Source organism: Schistocerca cancellata, chromosome 11, assembly GCF_023864275.1.
Source record: "Schistocerca cancellata isolate TAMUIC-IGC-003103 chromosome 11, iqSchCanc2.1, whole genome shotgun sequence".
Classification (NCBI taxonomy): Eukaryota; Metazoa; Arthropoda; class Insecta; order Orthoptera; family Acrididae; genus Schistocerca; species Schistocerca cancellata.
The window spans coordinates 73340295-73362557 of record NC_064636.1 but is presented as its reverse complement, the minus strand read 5'-3'; the positions used below and the strand labels follow the sequence as shown (position 1 = coordinate 73362557).

Below are 22263 nucleotides of genomic sequence, written 5' to 3'. Positions count from 1 at the left end.
TGTGGTCGTCCGTCAGCATTCGTGGCACCCACCTGGACGACACTTTTCGCATTTTCAGGTCGTCGTGCAGGATTGTCTGCACAGAACCCACAGAAATGCCAACTCTGCAGGTGATCTGTTTAACAGTCATTCGGCGTTCCCCCCAAAACAATTCTCTCGTCTTTCTCGATCGTGTCATCAGACCGGCTTGTGTGAGCCCGAGGTTGTTTCGGTTTATTGTCACACGATGTTCTGCTTTCATTAAACTGTCGCACCCACGAACGCACTTTCGACACATCCCTAACTCCGTCACCACATGTCTCCTTCAACTGTCGATGAATTTCAATTGGTTTCACACCACGCAAATTCAGAAAACGAATGATTGCACGCTGTTCAAGTAAGGAAAACGTCGCCATTTTAAGTATTTAAAACAGTTCTCATTCTCGCCGCTGGCGGTAAAATTCCATCTGCCGTACGGTGCTGCCATCTCTGGGACGTATTGACAATGAACGCGGCCTCATTTTAAAACAATGCCCACGTTTCTATCTCTTTCCAATCCGGAGAAAAAAAATCGGAGGCCTTAGAACTTGAATGCACCTTGTATAGTCTGCGGCCGCGAGCTCGGCTCCAGCCGTACATCAGCAATGGAGGGTGAATCTTTGACAATGCCTGCCACTCGTGCTGGCGAAACGTCAGTAAAATCATCAGACGAACGCCGGACGAAGAACCCGAGACAGAACGAATAGGCAGTTTGTCTACAAGTAGCCACGAAAGTCGTAACAATTTTGTACCGTAAAAATTGTTCGTATTTTTTTCAAATTTAGCTATTTCTGAAGCACAGCAAGGGACCACAACCTAAGCGCGTAAAACACCACCATACTATAACACCACACTCCTCCGCACTTCGTTGCTGGAACTACACACGATGGCAGGTAACGCTCTCCGTGCTTCAGTCAAACTTAAGCCCCTCCATGACATAGGGACGGGGTATAGCGTCATTCATCGCTCCAAATCACGTGTTTCCGTCATCCACAATGCAGTGACTGCGCTCTTTACCCCAGCTCCAAGCGTTACCTAACACTCACCACAGAAATGTGCTTATTATGAGGAGCTCCTTGTCCGTGCTTAACTCCCTATGCACGGTCATTGTCCTACTAATGCATTAATAATTCCCGAGTGATTCCTTCTGCTGATTCCATGCGATTTTTTTACAGTCAGCTAATGATCGACGCCCCCTGTCCGTCACTACATGCGGTTTGCCTGGTCTCGGTTTAGTTGTGGTTCGTCCTTCGCGTTTCCACTTCACAGTGATATCACCAACAGTCGATATGGACAACTTTAGAACGGCTGAAATATCTCTCGCATTCTCTCTTTATTTTAACTCTTCTACACATTTCACCCTACTTTCTTAATTCTCTAGTATTCCCATGTCTACCTCACCACTTGCTACCTTTCTCAATCTCTATCCTCCCAGCCTGTACTTCTCTCGATTTCGATCTCTTTTCTTCCTTCTGTAGCTCTACCATCTCACTCCTTTCACATTCTCACATAAAAATCATTCCGTCAATCCACTTTCTTATTCTTATCGATAGAATGTAAAACTGAAATCAATGAATGCAGCTCACCGGATGTAGAAGTATAATATCAAGGAAAAGAACAAAGATATGTATTTGTTTCAGTGAAGTTCTTATTACCTGATGTCCTCACTAGCTTTAATCGCTATAGAGTCTGCAAGGAAGTTTCTCTTATTGTCCGCATTACCTGTAGCATTTTCTCCCTTTCTTTACTTGTACCGACCTCATTGTCTGTGGTTTTCCTTTACTCCGCCTCTCCAGCCTATCTGTACCTACTCTGTCAGCTCACTTGCTGTGCCTTCTCTGATTCTCGATGTCCTTTCCTCCTTTCCTATCCCTGTCACCTCACTCGCAACACTAATAATCTCATTCAGACTTATTTGATTCTCTCATTACTCCCACATTTTCTCTCACCATTTCTCCTAAACTCACTCCCTTTCATTTCCTCCTCACCCTGTCACTCCAACATATCTCATTCTATTTCCCTCAGCGTTGTATATCTTCATTTCTACCTTGCTCCCACTTCTCTCACTACAGACCACGTGGCCTTCTCTCCCTCTGCCACATTACTCAAGCTTGCCTTTTTGAGATGGTGACAAGATTGTGTATTTATGTACCTCAAGAAACTGTCTAATAATCTGTAGTTAGCATGTAGTCATGTCACGCCAGAACCCTATGTTTATTTTAGCCGACTTTAGTAATGGACAGCATAAATTTGCTTTATATCTGATTATCCTTCACAACGCAGCAGTTTCGCCGCCTGGCAGTGAGATTTGTTCGGCACACCTTTGGCGAGAGATTTCACCACGGCCATTCTCTCTTCTGTTCCAGGGCCAGTCGGGCTTCGAGGAACTCCGACGCTACATCAAACAGGGTGGCGATTTCTGCAAGGAGTTGAGCTCCATCCTCCAGGAGAGGTATGTACTACTACGCTTTTATTTCCTTTTTGCCTTGTGTTGAGGGTACGATGTGGCCAAAACGTAATGAACGTCATGCGTCCTGTTTGCGTTGTATTGAGAAAAAATGTTTTTTTATATTCGAGGTTGAAGATTTCTAACATGACATCCGGTTTACAGACACAGCGTCTTAGAAACCACCCTTGCTGATTCGTTGTCATTGGTAAAGGAGTTTTGCTATTTGGGGAGAAAAAAACTGATGACGGTCGAAGTAGGGAGGATATAAAATGTGTAGACTGGCAATGGCAAGGAAAGCGTTTCTGAAGAACAGAAATTTGTTAACATCGATTATAGATTCAAGTGTCAGGACGTCGTTTCTAAAAGTATTTGTATGGAGTATAGCCATGTGTGGAAGTGAAACGTGGACGATAAATAGTTTGGACAAAAAGAGAATCGAAGCTTTCGAAATGTGGTGCTACAGAAGAATGTTGAAGATTAGATGGGTAGATCACAATTCAATAGGATTGGGGAGAAGAGAAGTTTGTGGCACAACTTGACTAGAAGAAGGGATCGGTTGGTAGGACATGTTCTGAGGCATCAAGGGATCACCAATTTAGCATTGGAGGGCAGTGTGGACGGTAAAAATCGTAGAGGGAGACCAAGAGATGAATACACCAAGCAGATTCAGAAGGAAGTAGGTTGCAGTAGGTACTGGGAGATGAAGAAGCTTGCACAGGATAGAGTAGCATGGAGAGCTGCATCAAACCAGTCTCAGGACTGAAGACCACAACAACAACAACAACAACAGTATTCAAAAAATGAAAGCACCGCGAATTTTATTTTCTTACTAGCTATTTTCCCGCAGATTCGCTCGCGCAATCATTTGACACATATGTTTCACATATACAGGGTGTTACAAAAAGGTACGGCCAAACTTTCAGGAAACATTCCTCACACACAAATAAAGAAAAGATGTTATGTGGTCATGTGTCCGGAAACGCTTAATTTCCACGTTAGAGCTCATTTTAGTTTCGTCAGTATGTCCTGTACTTCCTCGATTCACCGCCATGATTTCATACGAGATACTCTACCTGTGCTGCTAGAACGTGTGCCTTTACAAGTACGACACAACATGTGGTTCATGCACGATGGAGCTCCTGCACATTTCAGTCGAAGTGTTCGTACGCTTCTCAACAACAGATTCGGTGACCGACGGATTGGTAGAGGCGGACCAATTCCGTGGCCTCCACGCTCCCCTGACCTCAACCCTCTTGACTTTCATTTATGGGGGCATTTGAAAGCTCTCGTCTACGCAACGCCGGTACCAAATGTAGGGGCTCTTCGTGCTCGTATTGTGGACGGCTGTGATACAATACGCCATTCTCCAGGGCTGCATCACCGCATCAGGGATTCCATGCGACGGGGGGTGGATGCACGTATCCTCGCTAACGGAGGACATTTTGAACATTTCCTGTAACAAAGTGTTTGAAGTCACGCTGGTACATTCTGTTGCTGTGTGTTTCCATTCGACGATTAATGTAATTTGAAGAGAAGTAACAAAATGAGCTCTAACATGGAAAGTAAGCCTTTCCGCACACATGTCCACATAAGATATTTTCTTTATTTGTGTGTGAGGAATGTTTCCTGAAAGTTTGGCCGTACCTTTTTGTAACACCCTGTATGTACATTTCACGTATATGGGGGTAAGTAGGGGAGAGTTGGACCACATTTTTAACTACAGCATAAAACTTGCGTGTTTTCTTTTTTTGACTTCTGGTGTCACGTTCCTATAGAGTGTCATACAAACAATATACCCTGAAGAGCCAAAGAAACTGGTACACCTGCCTAATATCGTGTAGGGCGCAAGCGAACACGCAGAAGTGCCGCAACACGACGTGGCGTAGACTCGACTAATGTCTAAAGTAGTGCTGGAGGGAACTGACACCGTGAACCCTGCAGCGCTCTCCGTAAATCCGTAAGAGTACGAGGAGGTGAAGATCTCTTCTGAGCTGCACGTTGTGCATGGGGGCTTAATTAAAATTAAATATGAATGCAAATATTTTTAGTAGCTGTATGTCCGATTACGCAAGTCTCGTAAACGGCTGGCCCTGACTAGTTTTCGTACGCAATCTGACTGCATAGAATAACAACAAACAATGAAACAAAATTTTCGTTAACACAGTTAATTAATTAAGTCCCCAGCAACTATAAAATCTACGAAGCCAACATAGCACAAGTGTAGCTGTTCTGTATGTGGTAGTATGACTCAACGCACATCTGGCACGGTTCTTCTTCAACAAGACAAGAATTTTTAAATATCATTTATACTGACGTGATAAAAGAAAATTAGAAATACTATAATTGTGCAAGAAACCCAGAATTACACTCTAATACAAGAACACACGCCAGATGCTTTGTTGACTGAACCTGTAATGAAGCATTATTCAGGACACACAAATAATAAGAAAATAAGGAACAGTCGTTAGTTACCTTAATTTATATTGACGAAAAGCACTCAGATCATTACAATATCTCCATTGGAACAACATCTGCTATCTCTCCCATCAAATAACTGCATAAACATGGAACAACACTCTCCACTACCACATCTCACTCTAACTTCAGCTACAAGCAGTGTCCACCACAACTTCTCGACAAGAACTGCTTGCCGCTACGTCTCAATAATCACTGCCAGTGGAGGCGGCGGAACAATACTCTCTCTGGCGCGATTTTTGGCGCTGTGGCTCAGTGTAGCCACCTTTCATATGCCCTTCCTCCACGGGCTAGAATTTGATGGTATTTTCGCCAGCATTGGTGGTGAAAATACCACCAAATTCGTCAAAAAAAATACAGACAAAAATAAAAGATAATATTAATACGTAAATATCATATAACTAGATAAAATTTTGGCTTTGCACTGACCTTTCAATAGCCTAATATATAAAATACACCAAGCAATACAAATACTTTCATACATGTGACTTTACATAATAGTTTACACAAGTATTATGTGGTTAAACAGTTCAATCAATAGCGTCAGCAATGACGAATATGTACAGGTAAGAGTCTCATAACTTTTCACAAACAGTAATACACAAAAAATCAGTTTATACAAATTTTCACATAAAATGTTTACACAACAAGTGGTTGACAGTTCCAGCAGTAGCACCCAGCAATGTTGAGTAGGTGCAGACACCATCAGGTGACATCATTTCAGTAGAAGCAGTCCATCAGTTGCACCCAGCAATGTTGAGTAGGTGCAGACTCCAACAGGTGATATCATTTCAGTAGAAGCAGTTCATCAGTGGCACCCAGCAATGTTGAGTAGGTGCAGACAGCAAGAAGTAACATCATTTCAGTAGAAGCGGTTCCATTTGTGGTACCCAGCAATGTTGAAGAGGTACACACAGCAACAAGTCACATTTCTCAGTAGAAGCAGTTCATCAATGGCACCCAGCAATGTTGAGTAGGTGCAAACAGCAACAGGTGACATCATCTCAGTAGAATCAGTCCATCAGTGGCACCCAGCAATGTTGAGTAGGTGCAGACAGCAAGAAGTAACATCATTTCAGTAGAAGCAGTTCCATCTGTGGTACCCAGCAATGTTGAAGAGGTACACACAGCAACAAGTCAGATTTCTCAGTAGAAGCAGTTCATCAGTGGCACCCAGCATTGTTGAGTAGGTGCAGACACCGACAAATGACATTAAACAACTATCACTGATCACACTGTTCCTCAGCAGAAATTAAACATGTCCTAGTGGCACCAATCATGTAGAAAAAGTACAAGTAACAGTCCATAATATTTACTATCACTGATCAGACAGTTCAAACATGAACAATAGTTTGAATACAAATACAAATGCTTTTACACTAAACATACAAATCATAACAAACACACAACTGATGTCAGATAATTGTCATATTACTATTACAAATACACAAACATCAGTAAACCTACAATATTTATGGGTGTCAGTGCAAGCCACTACAAACAAATAAAATAATATTTAGGAGATAGGTGGGTAGGAATAGGAAAGGAAAACACACAAAACACACTCACTCATCTTTCATCCACATTAAGTACTACTGTGTAATTGAATAGTGTTAACTGTGTGAATCCACTTCTGTCAAAATTTCATGTTCATCATGTGTATCAAGTAGTAGTGACAGCAATGTATAACAGTCAATAATAGTTAAGTCAACGTCATAGTCATCATGTCAAGACCAATGTTTGCCAAGCCAGATCAAAATGTACGGTTGCTGAACAACTGTCAGTGTGCCAAGATATGCAATGCTTCCTCTCTCCAAAAAAAAAAGTACATACTGCTTAGTGATTTAACAAAGTGTGTGTAGACAATCTTCCTTCCATTTTAGTGTTCTAGTCTGCTATCTTCATCCTCCTTGTTCCATACAGACCAACAAAAAAAAAAAAAAATATGCACCTCACTTATTTTACCTCTTATACACCATAACTCCAATCAACTTCATATAATCTCAATACCTCCATAATACCTCTTCAATACGTCGATACATATAAACCTTATTGCCAGTATCATTTCACTTCCATAACAACTCTTTCCTCTAGTCAGTCTCCTCGATCGAGTACAGATAAAATCCTAATGCAAACCTCATCCCATACAATCCGAAGACACACTGTCAACACACAACCTCTGTGTAATCCATCTGACCAAAATCTTCTACTCATTATGAATTATAAACAAAGAATGCATACATGACCTCTAACAGACTTAGTTCGAATAACTCTCAGTAATTAAGTACGATTACGGAGTGTGAATGATCCTAATATTTCACAGTGTGTACACCACTTCAAGAATTATGGCAAACAGAAGCAAACATGTGGAGTATTTCTTGTGTCAAGTGTCACTTCCTATTTCAATTGCTCACGAAAAATGCAGTGTAATAACTGTGTTGGTACGTCATGTCGTTAGCTTCCTTCCTATTGGCATACATTTATACAGCTTTCATAAAACCTCCAGCTCATGTGACTTCTGTGAAGTTTCTTGTACTAATGTCGTTCGTCGAATTATAGCAGTTCATTTTCTTATCTTAAAAATATAAGGCACTGAGCGTAAGCAAGGCAAGCAATAGCGAGTAAATATACCAGTAGTGAACAGAATGTCAACAAGTGGATGCAGCACAATTCTTAAAACGAGGCTCTGCCAAGCGAACAATCTGTAACTAGTACCATAGTGTAACCTAAACTCTATGTTTGTACACTGTACATCAGCATTGCTATATACCAAATTAAAGTATAGTTATGACAACAAGCAGAAATGTGTAAATGTGCAATCAATACGCATAGCAGTAAACATATATCTTACGTACTAAACAGGTCATTAGCATCGTATCTTAATAAGTAAACATGAAGGCGCAAGCAGATAAATCACAAAGTATAACTTACATACCTAACCACATCAGCACAATTAATCAGGTGACAATTATAATTTAAATAAATAGGCACAGCAGGCACATAATTAAAAAATATGACATCAGTGAAAAAGCAGTGCAGCCAAGCGATGCATAATATACACAAGTAACAATCCAGTTCATTAATAATCATTGTCAAAATCAGTTAACGTACGCAAGCACGTCGCTTCACAAGTAATTTCATTGAACATGTAATTAGCACAAAGTATGAATCACGTAATCGCGAGCAGCAAATTACGTCTAAAGTACGTACCTAAGTGGACATATGTTACCTGAAAAATAAACTCAATTAATAATTACCTTTTTAGTTTATTACTTTCTTCTTCGAAATGACATTTTTCCTGAAATTTTCTCGATAGCAAGTCGTCTTAACGTCGGACACGCACAGAATTTACCTGAAGTTCTTAAATATTTTATAGAACCGTATCCTGAAAAATACTGAATGTTAATAACAGAATTCATCAAGTCACTATAGCTTTATACTGAATTTAGTCGGAGAAATTAGACTGTGTATTTATTTACGGCTGTCAGTGCATTCGCACTGAGCGCTCGATCAGCTGTAGGCGCGTGACGTAGGAAGTGATTGTTTGCGGTCAACGACTGCCCTGTGCGGCGCGCAGACTTGACTGTTGCTTTGAGTATGTGCCGCCGCCAAAACACAGCGCGGTATCCTTGTACTCTCCGTGTGTTTACATACAACTGTTAGTTTCTCAAATGTATGTCATTCTACAAAAATTTTTCAAAAGTATATCATTCCACAAAAATTTTAACGTTAGATATATGATGTATTCCCTTAGAGCGTCGTGATTTAAGAGTTTCTACTTCGACAGTGTTATCATGAATAATTTTGCGAATTCTATATGGACCGTTATAAAGCAGAAAAAATTTCCGACACAAGCCTTTTCCTTTGTGAGACAAACGATGAGCCTTAATTAACACCTTCTGATCAACTGACAAGATTTTTAAACGAGCAGGACGCTTAGCTGATTTCTCTCTTCTAGCAGCCGCAGATGCAATATTTTGTAGAGCCAGGTTGACAACTTCAGAATGCCGCAGTTTCCGTGTAGGCGGAAAAGGAACGATTTCAGAAATGCGATTTGTCGGTGCTTTGTTTTTTAATATCAGTATAGGTGGTAAAGAAGTTGAGTCGTTAGGAAGTTCATTCAGAATGTTTTGAAAAATATGAAGATACTGCTCCCAAGTTCTGTGATTCTGATGACAATAAAGACGACACAATTTATTGATTTCCTTCATCCATCTCTCTGAAGCGTTAGATTGAGGGTGAAAAAGTGAAATGAAAATTGGTTTAATTTTACGACGCCGTAGAGTACGAAGCCAAATTTTAGAACGAAACTGTGATCCATTATCTGATATAACCTTATCAACATGACCCACTTCTTTAAGAAAATGGTTAATGAAAGCATTAGATACTGAACGAGCTGTTGCTTTGCGTAACGGTGTAAAACACACATATTTTGATGTCAACTCCACTGCTACGAAAATGTACGCAAAACCATTAGTAGATCGAAGCACTGGACCGAACAAATCAACTGCAGCCATGTCCTTTAATTTTGCTGGAATGATAGGAAACAACGGTGCTCTGTGAGAAACTGTCGGCGGCTTAGCCTTTTGACATAATTTGCATTTGGCCAGAACAGATCGAATACGTTTTTCCATATTACTGAAGTAGCAATTTTCTCGCAATTTATGAAAGCATTTTCTGGGACCAAAGTGTGCATAACTGAAATGTGTGTACCAAATCTATTGACCCACTCATCAGGAATACAAACTAACCAAACAGAGTTGTCGACCGATTTTCGTTTAAACAGAATGTCGTTGCGAACTGAATAACATCTAGTTTCCCTGGATCAGGAAGAATACCTTCTGTAGAAACAATGTGACCGAGAAACTTCACCTGAGAACGACCAAATTCAGACCTTTTTAAGTTCTCTGTAATGCCAACTCTTGCAAAATACGTAATAATGAATCCAAAATTTTGCCGTGCTCACTCCAAGAACGCTCAGCAATAAGAATATCGTCAACATATGAAGCAACATTGTTACGAAGACAAACAGGTAAAATTTCATTTAAACTACGAATGAATGCTGCTGAAGATACAGTAAGTCCAAACGGTAATTTCCAAAGTCACTTTTGGGTAAAATAGTCATATCCGGTTATTTTTTAGCGTCTCTCTAGATAGATTGATAGTCGAAGAGTTGTTTTGATAGATGCAAAGAATAGTAAAAGAGTAGGCAGCGGTACAGAAAACTAAAAGAGAAATAGCACCACTATAGCTCGGGGCCCTATGCTCGCTACGGCACATATTCACTTAAGAGTAGTGAATCCCCTGAGGACTTTAATAGCTGCACATAATTTTCAGTTTGTGACTTAATGGCAATTTTAGCGGAAGTGCGTACGTAAATTGATCTAACCATGCACATGGATGTATGTCATTCTTAGAATTGCGGAAGATCTTAAATTTCCGAACAGTCAAAAAGTGTTTATAGTCAAAGTTTTCTCCTCGTGGCGACAAAGACCTACCGCGTCTGTCCCAGTCCGAATGTCGATTACTGTCAAGGTCGCGCGCCTGGCGCTCTCTTGTTGCTTCTCGTAAATGAAATAAATTACGTTCTTCAAACCCTTCTGGTATCTGTGATTCTAAATTTCTTTTGCCGTCTTTTCCTACGATTTCGCCTTCAATTTGTTTGACTTGCTTTTTTAATGCCTCAAATTCCCTTTTCACGCGTTTATTAAATTTTCCCTGATTTTCAACATGTTTACTTATGCTCTGGTACTCTTCGGTTTCTGAAAATGGCAATGGAGCTCTGTCATCTGAATCTCTATCCCCATTTAAACTAAGATTTGTCAATTTATCTGAAATCTCCTCCACTCTTTCCGATAAGTCACCAATTTGTTCTTTCTGTTTATTTACGTCTTCCGTAAGTGTCGCGACTCGCGTTTCAGTATTAACGCATTTAGTAGTTAACTGTTCATACTGTTGTGTTAGGTTATTTAATCTGTCATTTGGTACGGATTCCTCGATTCTCTCAAATATTTCTTCCTTATCTTTTGCACGTTGTAAATTTAACTCTGAAAATTTCTGTACTATCACGCGATCTCTTTCTTCCTGTTCTCTATCCTGTTCCCTTTGTCTAATCTCTACTGCACATCTATTATTGTGAGAATTCAAAATCGGTTGTACTTCTTCTCTGATTTCTTTCTTTAATTCATCTTTCATATTTTTGAAACATGTCCCTATTCGTGAGTCTAACCGTGTTTCCGTTGTTCCCATCTGTGTTTTTAATTCAGATCTAAACTGTGTTTCCATTGTTCCCATATCATTTTTTTTAATTCAGATCCCAAAGTTCCCATCTCAGTTTTAATTGTTCCTATCTCTGTTTTTAATTCAGATCGAAACTGCTCCATTGTTCCCCTATCTGTTTTTAATTCAGATCGTAAATTTAATATTGCACTCATGAACTGCTCCAGATTAACTTGTTCGAAATTCTTTTCGCCCCTAACATTTCCCGTAAAACTAACTTCCTTCGTCATAGCAGTAAAGCTATCTGTGTTCGATACTATTCCAGAATCTTCTGTCGTTAATCTCGGATTATGTGAATTTTCTGATTGAGAAAAATTTTGAAATGGTTCCGGACTATTTTCCCGACTTATTACATTGTTTTCCACTTCATTATCCATCATACTGTTTTCCTCTGTTGGCGAGTTCGCCATGTTAACAATTTCGTCATTCTCACTATTCATCATTTTTGCCTTTTTCATCGATCGCGTAATCATTTACAAAACATACAAAACTCGTCACTATATGAAAATTACACACAATGACTCTTTATCTTCAACAATAGCATTCACACGAAATATTTCTCTCAAACACGATTAATCGAACAATTGAAATAATTGCACCAAATCGTCAAACGCGTATACAAGGCAATAAAAATTAAATTTTGAAAAATACCATTAGAAGAATGCCAATTACCAAATCTACACATGCAAAATAGACTACAATTACTAAACTACAAATTACTACAACAATACTACTGTCTACTATTTTTACAATCAGAAGAATTCCAAGGGACGATCCGAAGCAGCGGTCGCCACGTGCATGGGTGCTTAATTAAAATAATGATATAGGAATGCAATGCAAATACTTTTTAATTTTCTGTCGCTGTATGTCCGATTACGCTGTTTCGTAAACGGCTGGCCCTGACTAGTTTTAGTACGCAATCAGACTGCATAGAATAACAACAAACAATGAAAGAAAATTTTCGTTAACACAGTTAATTAATTAAGCCCCCAGCAACTATAAAATCTACGAAGCCAACATAGCACAAGTGTAGCTGTTCTGTGTGTGGAAGTATGACTCAACGTACACATCTGGCACGGTTCTTCTTCAACAAGACAAGAAATTTTAAATACCATTTATACTGACGTGATAAAAGAAAATTAGAAATACTATAATTGTGCAAGAAAACCAAAATTACACTCTAATACAAGAACACACGCCAGATGCTTTGTTGACTGAACCTGTAATTATACATTATTCAGGTCACTGAAAGAATAAAAGAATAAAAGAAAATACCTCCATATATATTGACGAAATGCACTCTGATCATTACAATGTCTCCATTAGAATAACATCTGCTATCTCTCCCATCACATAGCTGCATAAAACATGGAACAAACACTCACTACTACCCCATCTCACTCCAACTTCAGCTACAAGCAGTGTCCACCACAACTTCTCGGCAAGAACTGCTTGCCGCTACGTCTCAATAATCACTGCCAGTGGAGGCGGCGGAACAATACTCTCTCTGGCGCGATTTCTGGCGCTGTGGCTCAGTGTAGCCACCTTTCACAGTTTGCTATAAATTTTCACTGATCATTATCTTCTCTGATGAGTTGTTAGTTTCGTTCAAGCAGTAGCCTGTCTCTCTCTGAGCTCACGAATTACATTTATTACCAAATGTTGACCATTGTGAACAGCCAACACACTGGATCCAATCGTAATTTTTATTAGCTTCGTAATAGATTTCACCGCACCCAACACTTTCATGCGCAGACCATTCGTGAAAGTTATTTTCGGAATTCTCTACAATGTCAGAACCTGATGAACATTGTGAGCTGTTGGCAGTATTTTTCTTACTGAGCTTCTTTACTCTGTTTTTCTCTTCGTTAGTATTTACCTATGTTGATCAAAATGGCTCTGAGCACTATGGGACTATAAACAGGTCATCAGTCCCCTAAAACTTAGAACTGCTTAAACCTAACTAACCTAAGGACATCACACACATCCATGCCCGAGGCAGGATTCGAACCTGCGACCGTAGCGGCTCCAGACTGAAGCGTCTAGAACCGCTCGGCCACGCCGGCCGGCTTTGTTGATCTTTTTATGTCTTTTTTCTGTTTCCTTTCCTTCATTAACCCCGTTTTTCTTTACAGTTTGCGTATTTTCAGCAGAGTTTAGCCCTTTGGGTACAGTCGCTGTTTTACAGTTGCGGTTTTATCAATAGAAGGAACAGCTGACATTTTTTTCAAAAGTTTCGTCTGTGCTGGCTTAAGAGCAGTCAGTTTTTAGGTGGTAATCTTGAAAGTTCTAGATTTAGTAGGAGTAGATGCCGAAGTTGTATCAGTGAAGGAATTTGAAGTAGGTGTTGCGATTAGCTTCGAAGTGGTTCGGTGGCCTGTGTACAACATTATGCTGTTCCATTTGTTGGCACAAAAAAGGCCATCTTCAGTGGGATTATTGCACATGCCTTGAAGCCAAATTTAGTTGTGCTTCATCTCTCTCTGCCGGCTTCTGTGGCCGAGCGGTTCTAGGCGCTTCAGTCCGGAATCGCGCTGTTGCTGCTACGGTAATAGGTTCGAATCCTGCCTTTGGCATGAATGTGTGTGGTGTCCTTAGGTTGGTTAGGTTTAAGTAGTTCTGAGTGTGGGGGACTGATGACCTCAGATGTTAGGTCCCATAGTGCTCAGAGCCATTTGAACCATTTCTTCATGTCTCTCACATTAAAGCAAGTGGTCCATGTTTCTCATATAATACTGGCCCAGCTCTCCCGATTGAGAGATGGACCGTGGCCGTGTGGTTAGAGGCGCCATGTTACGGATTGCGTGGCCGCTTCCGCCGGGTCCGCCGCTCGTGGTCTCGCGGTAGCGTTCTCGCTTCCCGAGCACGGGGTCCCGGGTTCGATTCCCGGCGGGGTCAGGGATTTTCACCTGCCTCGAGATGACTGGGTGTTTGTGTTGTCCTTATCATTTCATCATCATCCAGGAAAGTGGCGAAATTGGACTGAGCAAAGGTTGGGAAATTGTCCGGGCGCTGATAACCGCGCAGTTGAGCGCCCCACAAACCAAACATCATCATCATCATCATCATCATCATCATCATCATCATCGCTTCCGCCGGAGGTTCGAGTCCTCCCCCGGCCATGGGTGTGTGTGTTGTTCTTAGCATAAGTTAGTTTAAGTAGTGTTTAAGTCTAGGGACCGATGACCTCAGCAGTTTGGTCCCTTAGGAATTCACACACATTTGAACGTTTTTTAGAGATGGACCATCCGGACTTCTGTATGTGGGCAGTTGGTGGCCGTTTTAGGATAGCTTCATGCCCACCAATTCGTCAAGCTCGCAGTAAAAATGCTGCATCTGCAAACTAAGCCTTAACACTGCCCGCCCAGTTAGCCGTTCGGTCTAACGCACGTCTTTCCGGATTGGGAAAGAGCGCTGTCCGGTGAGATGGCGAGTCTGTAAGTTTTTAGGCGGTTTTCCATCTGCCTCGGTGAATGCCGGCTGGTTCCCCTTATTCCGCCTCAGCTACAGTATGTCGGCGATTGCTGCGTAAACAAGTTCTCCACGTACGCTTATACCACCATTGGCTCTGAGCACTATAGGACTTAACATCTGAGGTCATCAGTCCCCTAGAACTTAGAACTGCTTAAACCTAACTAACTTAAGGACAACACACAACCAATTTAGTACTGGAGGGCAGCGTGGAGGGGAAAAAGTCGTAGAGGGAGACGAAGAGATGAAAACACAAAGCAGATTCAGAAGGATGTAGGCTGCAGTAGGTACTGGGAGATGAAGAAGGTTGCACAGGATAGAGTAGCGTGGAGAGCTGCATCAAACCAGTCTCAGGACTGAAGACCACAACAACAACAACAATAGCCATGATGAAATCGTCAGCAGTCAGTCAGATAGCCCCAATGTGGCGCGCGCGCGCGTTAAGTCGACCCGGGCAGCTGGCGGAGCTATTGCCCGTGGCAGCACCGATGACGTCAGCTGGCGCCAGGGGCAGGCGCCACGTCTGAAACTGCCGCTCCCGCATCGCGCATCTGTCTCCGCTTTCTTTCGATGCCCAGCGCCCGCCCGCATGTCCTGCTGTGTGTGTACACATGGTCTCCGTTGAAACTGTTGTTGTTTAAGCGACTCTCGGCCGCTCTCTTTATAACGGAGTCCCAATATGTAGACGCATGAGCCAACGCTTTTGTGTTTTCGAACTGTTTTATGCCCGTTTTCCAGGCAATGCTCCGCTATGGCCCACTTGTCAAGCTCCCTTGGTTTATAGGCCATAGCAGATGGTACTCATGTTTTACCGGATTCCTGATATTCACGGTACACTCGTGAAATGGACGTACGGAAAAATCCCCACTTTATCGCTACCTCGGAGATGCTGTGTCCCACCGCTCGTGTGCCGACTATAACACGACGTTCAAACTCACTTAACTCGATAACCTGCCATTGTAGCAGCAGTAACCGATCTAACAACTGCGCCAGACACTTGTCTTATAGCCGGCCGCGGTGGTCTAGCGGTTCTGGCGCTGCAGTCCGGAACCGCGGGACTGCTACGGTCGCAGGTTCGAATCCTGCCTCGGGCATGGGTGTGTGTGATGTCCTTAGGTTAGTTAGGTTTAAGTAGTTCTAAGTTCTAGGGGACTTATGACCTAAGATGTTGAGTCCCATAGTGCTCAGAGCCATTTTCTTGTCTTATATAGCCGCTGCTGACCGCAGGGCCGTATTCTTCCTGTTTACGGATCTCTGTATTTGAATGCGCATGCCTATACCAGTTTCTTTGACGCTTCAGTGTATGATGTTATATCAATGTCTGTAGAACCCTACCACCCCAAGCTGTAGTAGGCGTATATTACCCGCACAGTACCGGGTGTCCCAAAATGAATATCAGGGTTATAAGGCTTTGTAGCGTTTATTATATTCAATTTTCAATTATAAATAATACATAAAATGAAAGAGCAACTCGAAAAGTTTTGTTTTTAGAAAACGCTAGTAAACAAAGGTGGCGGTTAGTTTTACAGTTTGCGAGGAGCCTATGGTGCACCGTGCGTTCCGTTTTATGTTTCATTCTAACCCTCCGAGTGATAGCAACATTCGTGGATGGAAAGGTCAGTTCGAAGACAGGAAAGGATACGGCACGACTAAGAGTGACTGAAGAACGAATTGACCGAGTGAGAGAACGAGTTCGGAAGGCTGGTCGTGAATTAGCAGTTGTCATGTCGATGCGGAGACATTTAAGGATACGCTTACAGGTATGTGCTTAAAGTTTGCAGTTGTCACAAGTTCTAAAGTCCACAAGACAACAGTTGAAGTACAAACTTTGCAAACGAAAAGTTGCTGCATGGCGGTTATGATTTTCTGAACCGTATCGTCTTCAGTGATGAATTGACATTTCACACAAGTGAAAACGTGCTCACCTGCGGGTCATCAAATCCTCTCGAGATGGTACAGCCGCAACGAAACTTCCGATGCTGATTTTTTTTGTGCCATATCCCGGTGGCCGGCCGCTGTGGCCGAGCGGTTCTAGGCGCTTCAGACTCGAACCGCGCGACCGCTACGGTCGCAGGTTCGAATCCAGCCGCGGGCATGGCTGTGTCTGATGTCCTTAGGTTAGTTTGGTTTAAGTAGTTATAAGTTCTAGATTACCTCAGTTGTTTACTCTGATAGTGCTCAGAGCCATTTGATCCATTTGCCGAAAACCTCTTATCGATATCTGGAACCGTCCAAGAAATGAAAGGTGTGTTGCGTCTTACATATACATGGTGATTCAGCCGCTCCTTCCTGTGGCTTTTATACAACCTGCAACATCTGCAAATATCACGAGCAAAATTTCTATGCACTCCCTCACTACGCACAAACTATCAGTCCCACAGAAAAAGTGAAACGGACTTTTTTTGTAGGAAATCTAATGTAGTTAAATTTTGTGCTTGGATGCGTTTTCGCTAGAGGCCATAGTTTTCGAATTATTCAAGAAAAACGTACGACAGCGACCTTCATACGGGTTTTTCTTGGATAACTCGAGAGCCCGTGCTCTCTACCGAAAACGTATCCCAGTACAAAATTTAACTACGTTAAACTTCCTTGAAAAAGGTCCTGCTCATTTGTATTTACCTTGCAATCTACTTTGCAATCTTTGTGGGTTGAATTAAACCCATAGGAAGGAGCAACTGAATGACCCTTATGTTAGCCTTCAGTCTCCTAAGTGGTCTGATGCGCTTCATTACAAATTCCTCTCCTGTGCCAACCTCCTCATCTCACAGTAGCACATCAGGCGAACGTCCTCAGTCATTTGCTACATATACACTACTGGCCATTAAAATTGCTGCATCGAGAAGAAATGCAGATGAGAAAGGGGTATTCATTGGACAAATATATTATACTAGAACTGACATGTGATTACATTTTCACGCAATTTGGGTGCGTACATCCTGAGAATTCATGCAGCTTCAACACGATACCACAGTTCATCCAGAGTAGTGACTGGCGTTTTGTGACCAGCCAGTTGCTCGGCCACCATTGACCGGAGAGGTTTTCAATTGGTGAGATATCTGGAGAATGTTCTGGCCAGGGCAGCAGTCCAACATTTTCTGTATCCAGAAAGGCCCGTACAGCACCTGCAACGTGCAGTCGTGCGTTATCCTGCTGAAATGTAGGGTTTCGCAGGGATCGAATGAAGGGTAAAGCCACGGGTGGTAACACATCTGAAATTTAACGTCGACTGTTCAAAGTGCCGTCAATGCGAACAAGAGGTGACCGAGACGTGTAACCAAAGGAACCTCATACCGTCACGCCAGGTGATACGCCAGTATGGCGATGACGAATACACGCTTCCAATTTGCGTTCACCGCGATGTCGCCAGACACGGATGCGACCATCGTGATGCAGTAAACAGAACCTGGATTCATCCGAAAAAATGACGTTCTGCCATTCGTGCACCCAGGTTCGTCGTCGAGTACACCACTGCAGGCGCTCCTGTCTGTGATGCAGCGTCAAGGGTAACCGAGCCACGGTCTCCGAGCTGATAGTCCGTGCTGCTGCAAACGCCGTCGAACTGTTCGTGCAGATGGTTGTTGTCTTGCAAACGTCCCCATCTGTTCACTCAGGGATCGAGACGTGGTTACACGATCCATTACAGATGCCTGTCATCTCGACTGCTAGTGATACGAGGCAGTTGGGATCCAGCACGGCGTTCCATATTACCCTCCTGAACCCACCGATTCCATATTATGCTAACAGTCATTGGATCTCGAGCAACGCGAGCAGCAATGTCGCGATACCATAAATCGCAACCGCCGTAGCCTACAATCCGACTTATCAAAGTCGGAAACGTGATGGTTCGCCTTTCTGCTCCTTACACGAGGCATCACTGTAACGTTTCAGCAGTCAACGCCGGTCAAGTGCTGTTTTATGTATGAGAAGTCGGTTGGAAACTTTCCTCATGTCAGCACTTTGAAGGTTTCGCCATCGGCGCCAATCTTGTGTGAATGCTCGGAAAAGCTAATCATCTGCATATCACAGCATCTTCTTCCTGTCGGTCAACTTTCGCGTCTGTAGCACGTCATCTTCGTGGTGTAGCAATTTTAATGGCCAGTTGTATATTACAATCTCTGTCTTGCTGTACAGTTTTTAGCCTTTGCAGCTCCCTCTAGTACCATGGTAGTTATTCCCGGTTGTCTTAATAGATGCCTTGTCATTCTGTCCCTTGTCCTTGTCAGTGTTTTCCATATATTCATTTCTTCTGTGGACAACCTACTCATGTCTTATCAGTTCACCTTATTTTCAACGTCTTTCTACACCACAATATCTCAGTCACTTTGTTGCCCGTCTATGGGTTTCACTATGTAGTTTGTTGATGAAATCCCTTGTTATGGCCTGTGTACGTCAGCTGTAAAACTCGGTCTTTCCATTCCCTAGGGACGGGTCATAATTACCATATGTGGAACGTGTACGAATAAATAACAAGTGACAGACACTTCTCGCTATTTTTAAAATTGTTTTTACTCGGGTGACTCTATACAAGTTGAGCTTGCGTTGTGAGAGAGCACACGAGCGTGTTGCCCCGCGAGCTTTTAATATGCCTCGCAGCGGCACGGAATCCGCGCAGCAGCGGCAGCAGAGTATAACGGCATGTGGGGGCGGATGCACGAGGCCTTGCGAGCATTTCCGGCCGTCGCTCGCCGTGGAATACTGTACGGTGCCGCCCGCTGCGGGTACTAGCATGCTTGCAGTAGGCGTTTCACACTACCCCACATCGTCAGGAGAGAAAGTTCAAGCGCAAGCACCTGCGGCTGGATCAAAATGGTGTTTTCCCGTCGCAACGAGCTTAGATCCCGAAAACATCGATTTGCACATGAATCTACACTGCTGCAATTTTAACTGGAGCAGCAAAGAGGAATAAAAAATGGTTCAAATGGCTCTGAGCACTATGGGACTTAACATCTCTGGTCATCAGTCCCCTAGAACTTAGAACTACTTAAACCTAACTAACGTATGGATATCACACACATCCATGCCCGAGGCAGGATTCGAACCTGCGACCGTAGCAGTCCCGCGGTTCCGGACTGAGCGCCTAGAACCGCTAGACCACCGCGGCCGGCAAAGAGGACTAAAGATAACGAAATTTTACTTATGCTGCAGGTGCATTACCATTTGTGCCCGAGATGCGTTGCAATTCCTCTCATTATTTCTAAGTAGTTAGCTCTGAAAAAGTTATCAAGTTCGTGGAAATGAATGAATATGCGTCAGCATGTTGCTAGAGGTCTCCCAGTCCAGAACATATTGCTGGACTATTGATCTGATATAATTAAAGCTTCCACAAGACATTTTAGTCTCATCTTTATCTGTTATAATGATGGAAGCTGAAGAGATGAATTAAAATTTGTACCATGGCCAGGAGTTGAACCCATGTTTTACATGCTTGCAATGCACGAATGCTAGCCATTACACCACAACACTATAACTAACAGACCTGCAAGGACGACACTAATCCATTGTCGTCCCTAATATCAACTCACATCTTCAGCTTAATTTCCCCTTCTTAGGCCGTCACTGCCTCGCCGCAGTGGTAGCACCGGTTCCCGTCAGGTCACCGAAGTTAAGCACTGTCGGGCTGGGCTAGCACTCGGATGGGTGACCATCCGGTCTGCCGAGCGCTGTTGGCAAGCGGGGTGCTCTCAGCCCTTGTGAGGCAAACTGAGGAGCTACTCGACTGAGAAGTAGCGGCTCCTGTCTCGTAAACTGACATACGGCCGGGAGAGCGGTGTGCTGACCACATACACCTCCATATCCGCGTCCAGTGACGTCTGTTGGTTGAGGACGACACGGCGGCCGGTCGGTACCATTGGACCTTCATGGCCTGTTCGGGAGGAGTTTAGTTTTTTTATAGAGTATAAAAAATTGGTTGAAAATGTATATTTTTACTAACATTAACGACTTCTCCCATTTATGTATGAAAAATTATATGCTCCATAGCCCACCCAAGGCCACGCGGCAAAGAGCAATGCGTTCATTGGAGTTCTCGTTCACAAACATGTGGGGTGGAGGGGAGGGGGTGCCTTTAATAACCCTGTTAATTGCATCCTTCATTTGGTGTACTGCTTGTGGTTTGTTCACGTACACTTTTCGAAATCCCTACTAAAAAGTCAGGAGGCGTAAGATGGCAAGATCTGCACGGCCATTCCTCGTTACCGCGCAAAGAGATAATTTTTTGAGGAAACTTCTCATTCAGCAGAGTAGTCATTTCGCGGGATATGTGACATGTCGCACCATCTTGAATGTGTCTTCGGGTTTGCTGCCGGAGCCTAAAATCAACTTGACTCGATATTTCGGCGATCCAACTGGTCACCATCTTCAGGAGAATGCTGCTTCGCTGATGAGTCCCGCAGTTTTCAGCAGGACTCGTCAGCGAAGCAGCATTCTCCTGAAGATGGTGACCTGTTGGATTGCCGAAATATCGAGTCAAGTTGATTTTAGGCTCCGGCAGCAAACACGAAGACACTTTCATGACTTACTACGTCATGAAAGCCTACGAAATTGCACCATCTTGTTAAAACTGAAAATCCCCATTTTCATCAATAAGAGGGGAACTCCAATCAGAAAGCATGTTTCGGTAACGGTCGCCGTTCACAGTGACCGCTGATCCCTCTTCGCCGGCCGGTGTGGCCGAGCGGTTCTAGGCGCTGCAGTCTGGAACCGCGCGACCGCTACGGTCGCAGGTTCGAATCCTGCCTCGGGCATGGATGTGTGTGATGTCCTTAGGTTGGTTAGGTGTAAGTAGTTCTAAGTTCTAGGGGAGTGGTGACCTCAGAAATTAAGTCCCATAGTGCTCAGAGCCATTTGAACCATTTGATCCCCCATCATTTTCAGCAAAGTACGGGCCGGTCGCTTCTACTGCCCAGAACCCACACCACAGACATGTGCGTTGTGGACGCACCTCATCTTGCACACTCACTCGCGGATTTTCGCTACTACAAATTAATTTTAATTTTAGTAACCAACAGCCTCAGTTGCCCCGTTTACCTAGAATTTACCTAGGTTTCGGTTCGGATAACCCAGCCTTCTTCAGAATAAAAGCAACTACCGTTTGTCCACAGTGGACATCGGCAAGCTAAAACTACAAATCCATAAATTATCGTCAGACTGTAAAAACCTATCTGAAACTGCCTCGGCCCCATTTCGCGACCGCGATGCGGCAGCCACGAGTGCTGTACTGGAACTCAAGTCTGACGATAATTTATGGATTTGTAGTTTTAGCTTGACGATGTCCACTGTGGACAAACGGTAGATACAGAATGAGATTTTCACTCTGCAGCGGAGTGTGCGCTGATATGAAACTTCCTGGCAGATTAAAACTGTGTGCCGGGCAGAGACTCGAACTCGGGACCTTTGCCTTTCGCGAGCAGGTGCTCTACCATCTCAGCTACCGAAGCATGACTCACTCCCCGTCCTCACAGCTTTACTTCTGCCAGTACCTGGTCTCCTACCATCCAAACTTTACAGAAGCTCTCCTGCGAACCTTGCAGAACTAGCACTCCTGAAAGAAAGGAAGTTTCATATCAGCACAC

General features: G+C 43.1%; 1 protein-coding gene across 4 annotated transcripts in view; it reads left to right on the top strand.

Moving 5' to 3' along the window:
* LOC126108680 (nostrin) overlaps window positions 1–22263 on the top strand; it is a 675422-nt gene that overhangs the window by 556142 nt on the left and 97017 nt on the right. For all 4 annotated transcript variants that reach the window (XM_049913991.1, XM_049913992.1, XM_049913993.1 and 1 more), the window contains one exon: window positions 2385–2470. In XM_049913991.1, the coding sequence (XP_049769948.1) occupies window positions 2385–2470 (86 nt within the window). The remainder of the gene's footprint in view (window positions 1–2384; window positions 2471–22263) is intronic.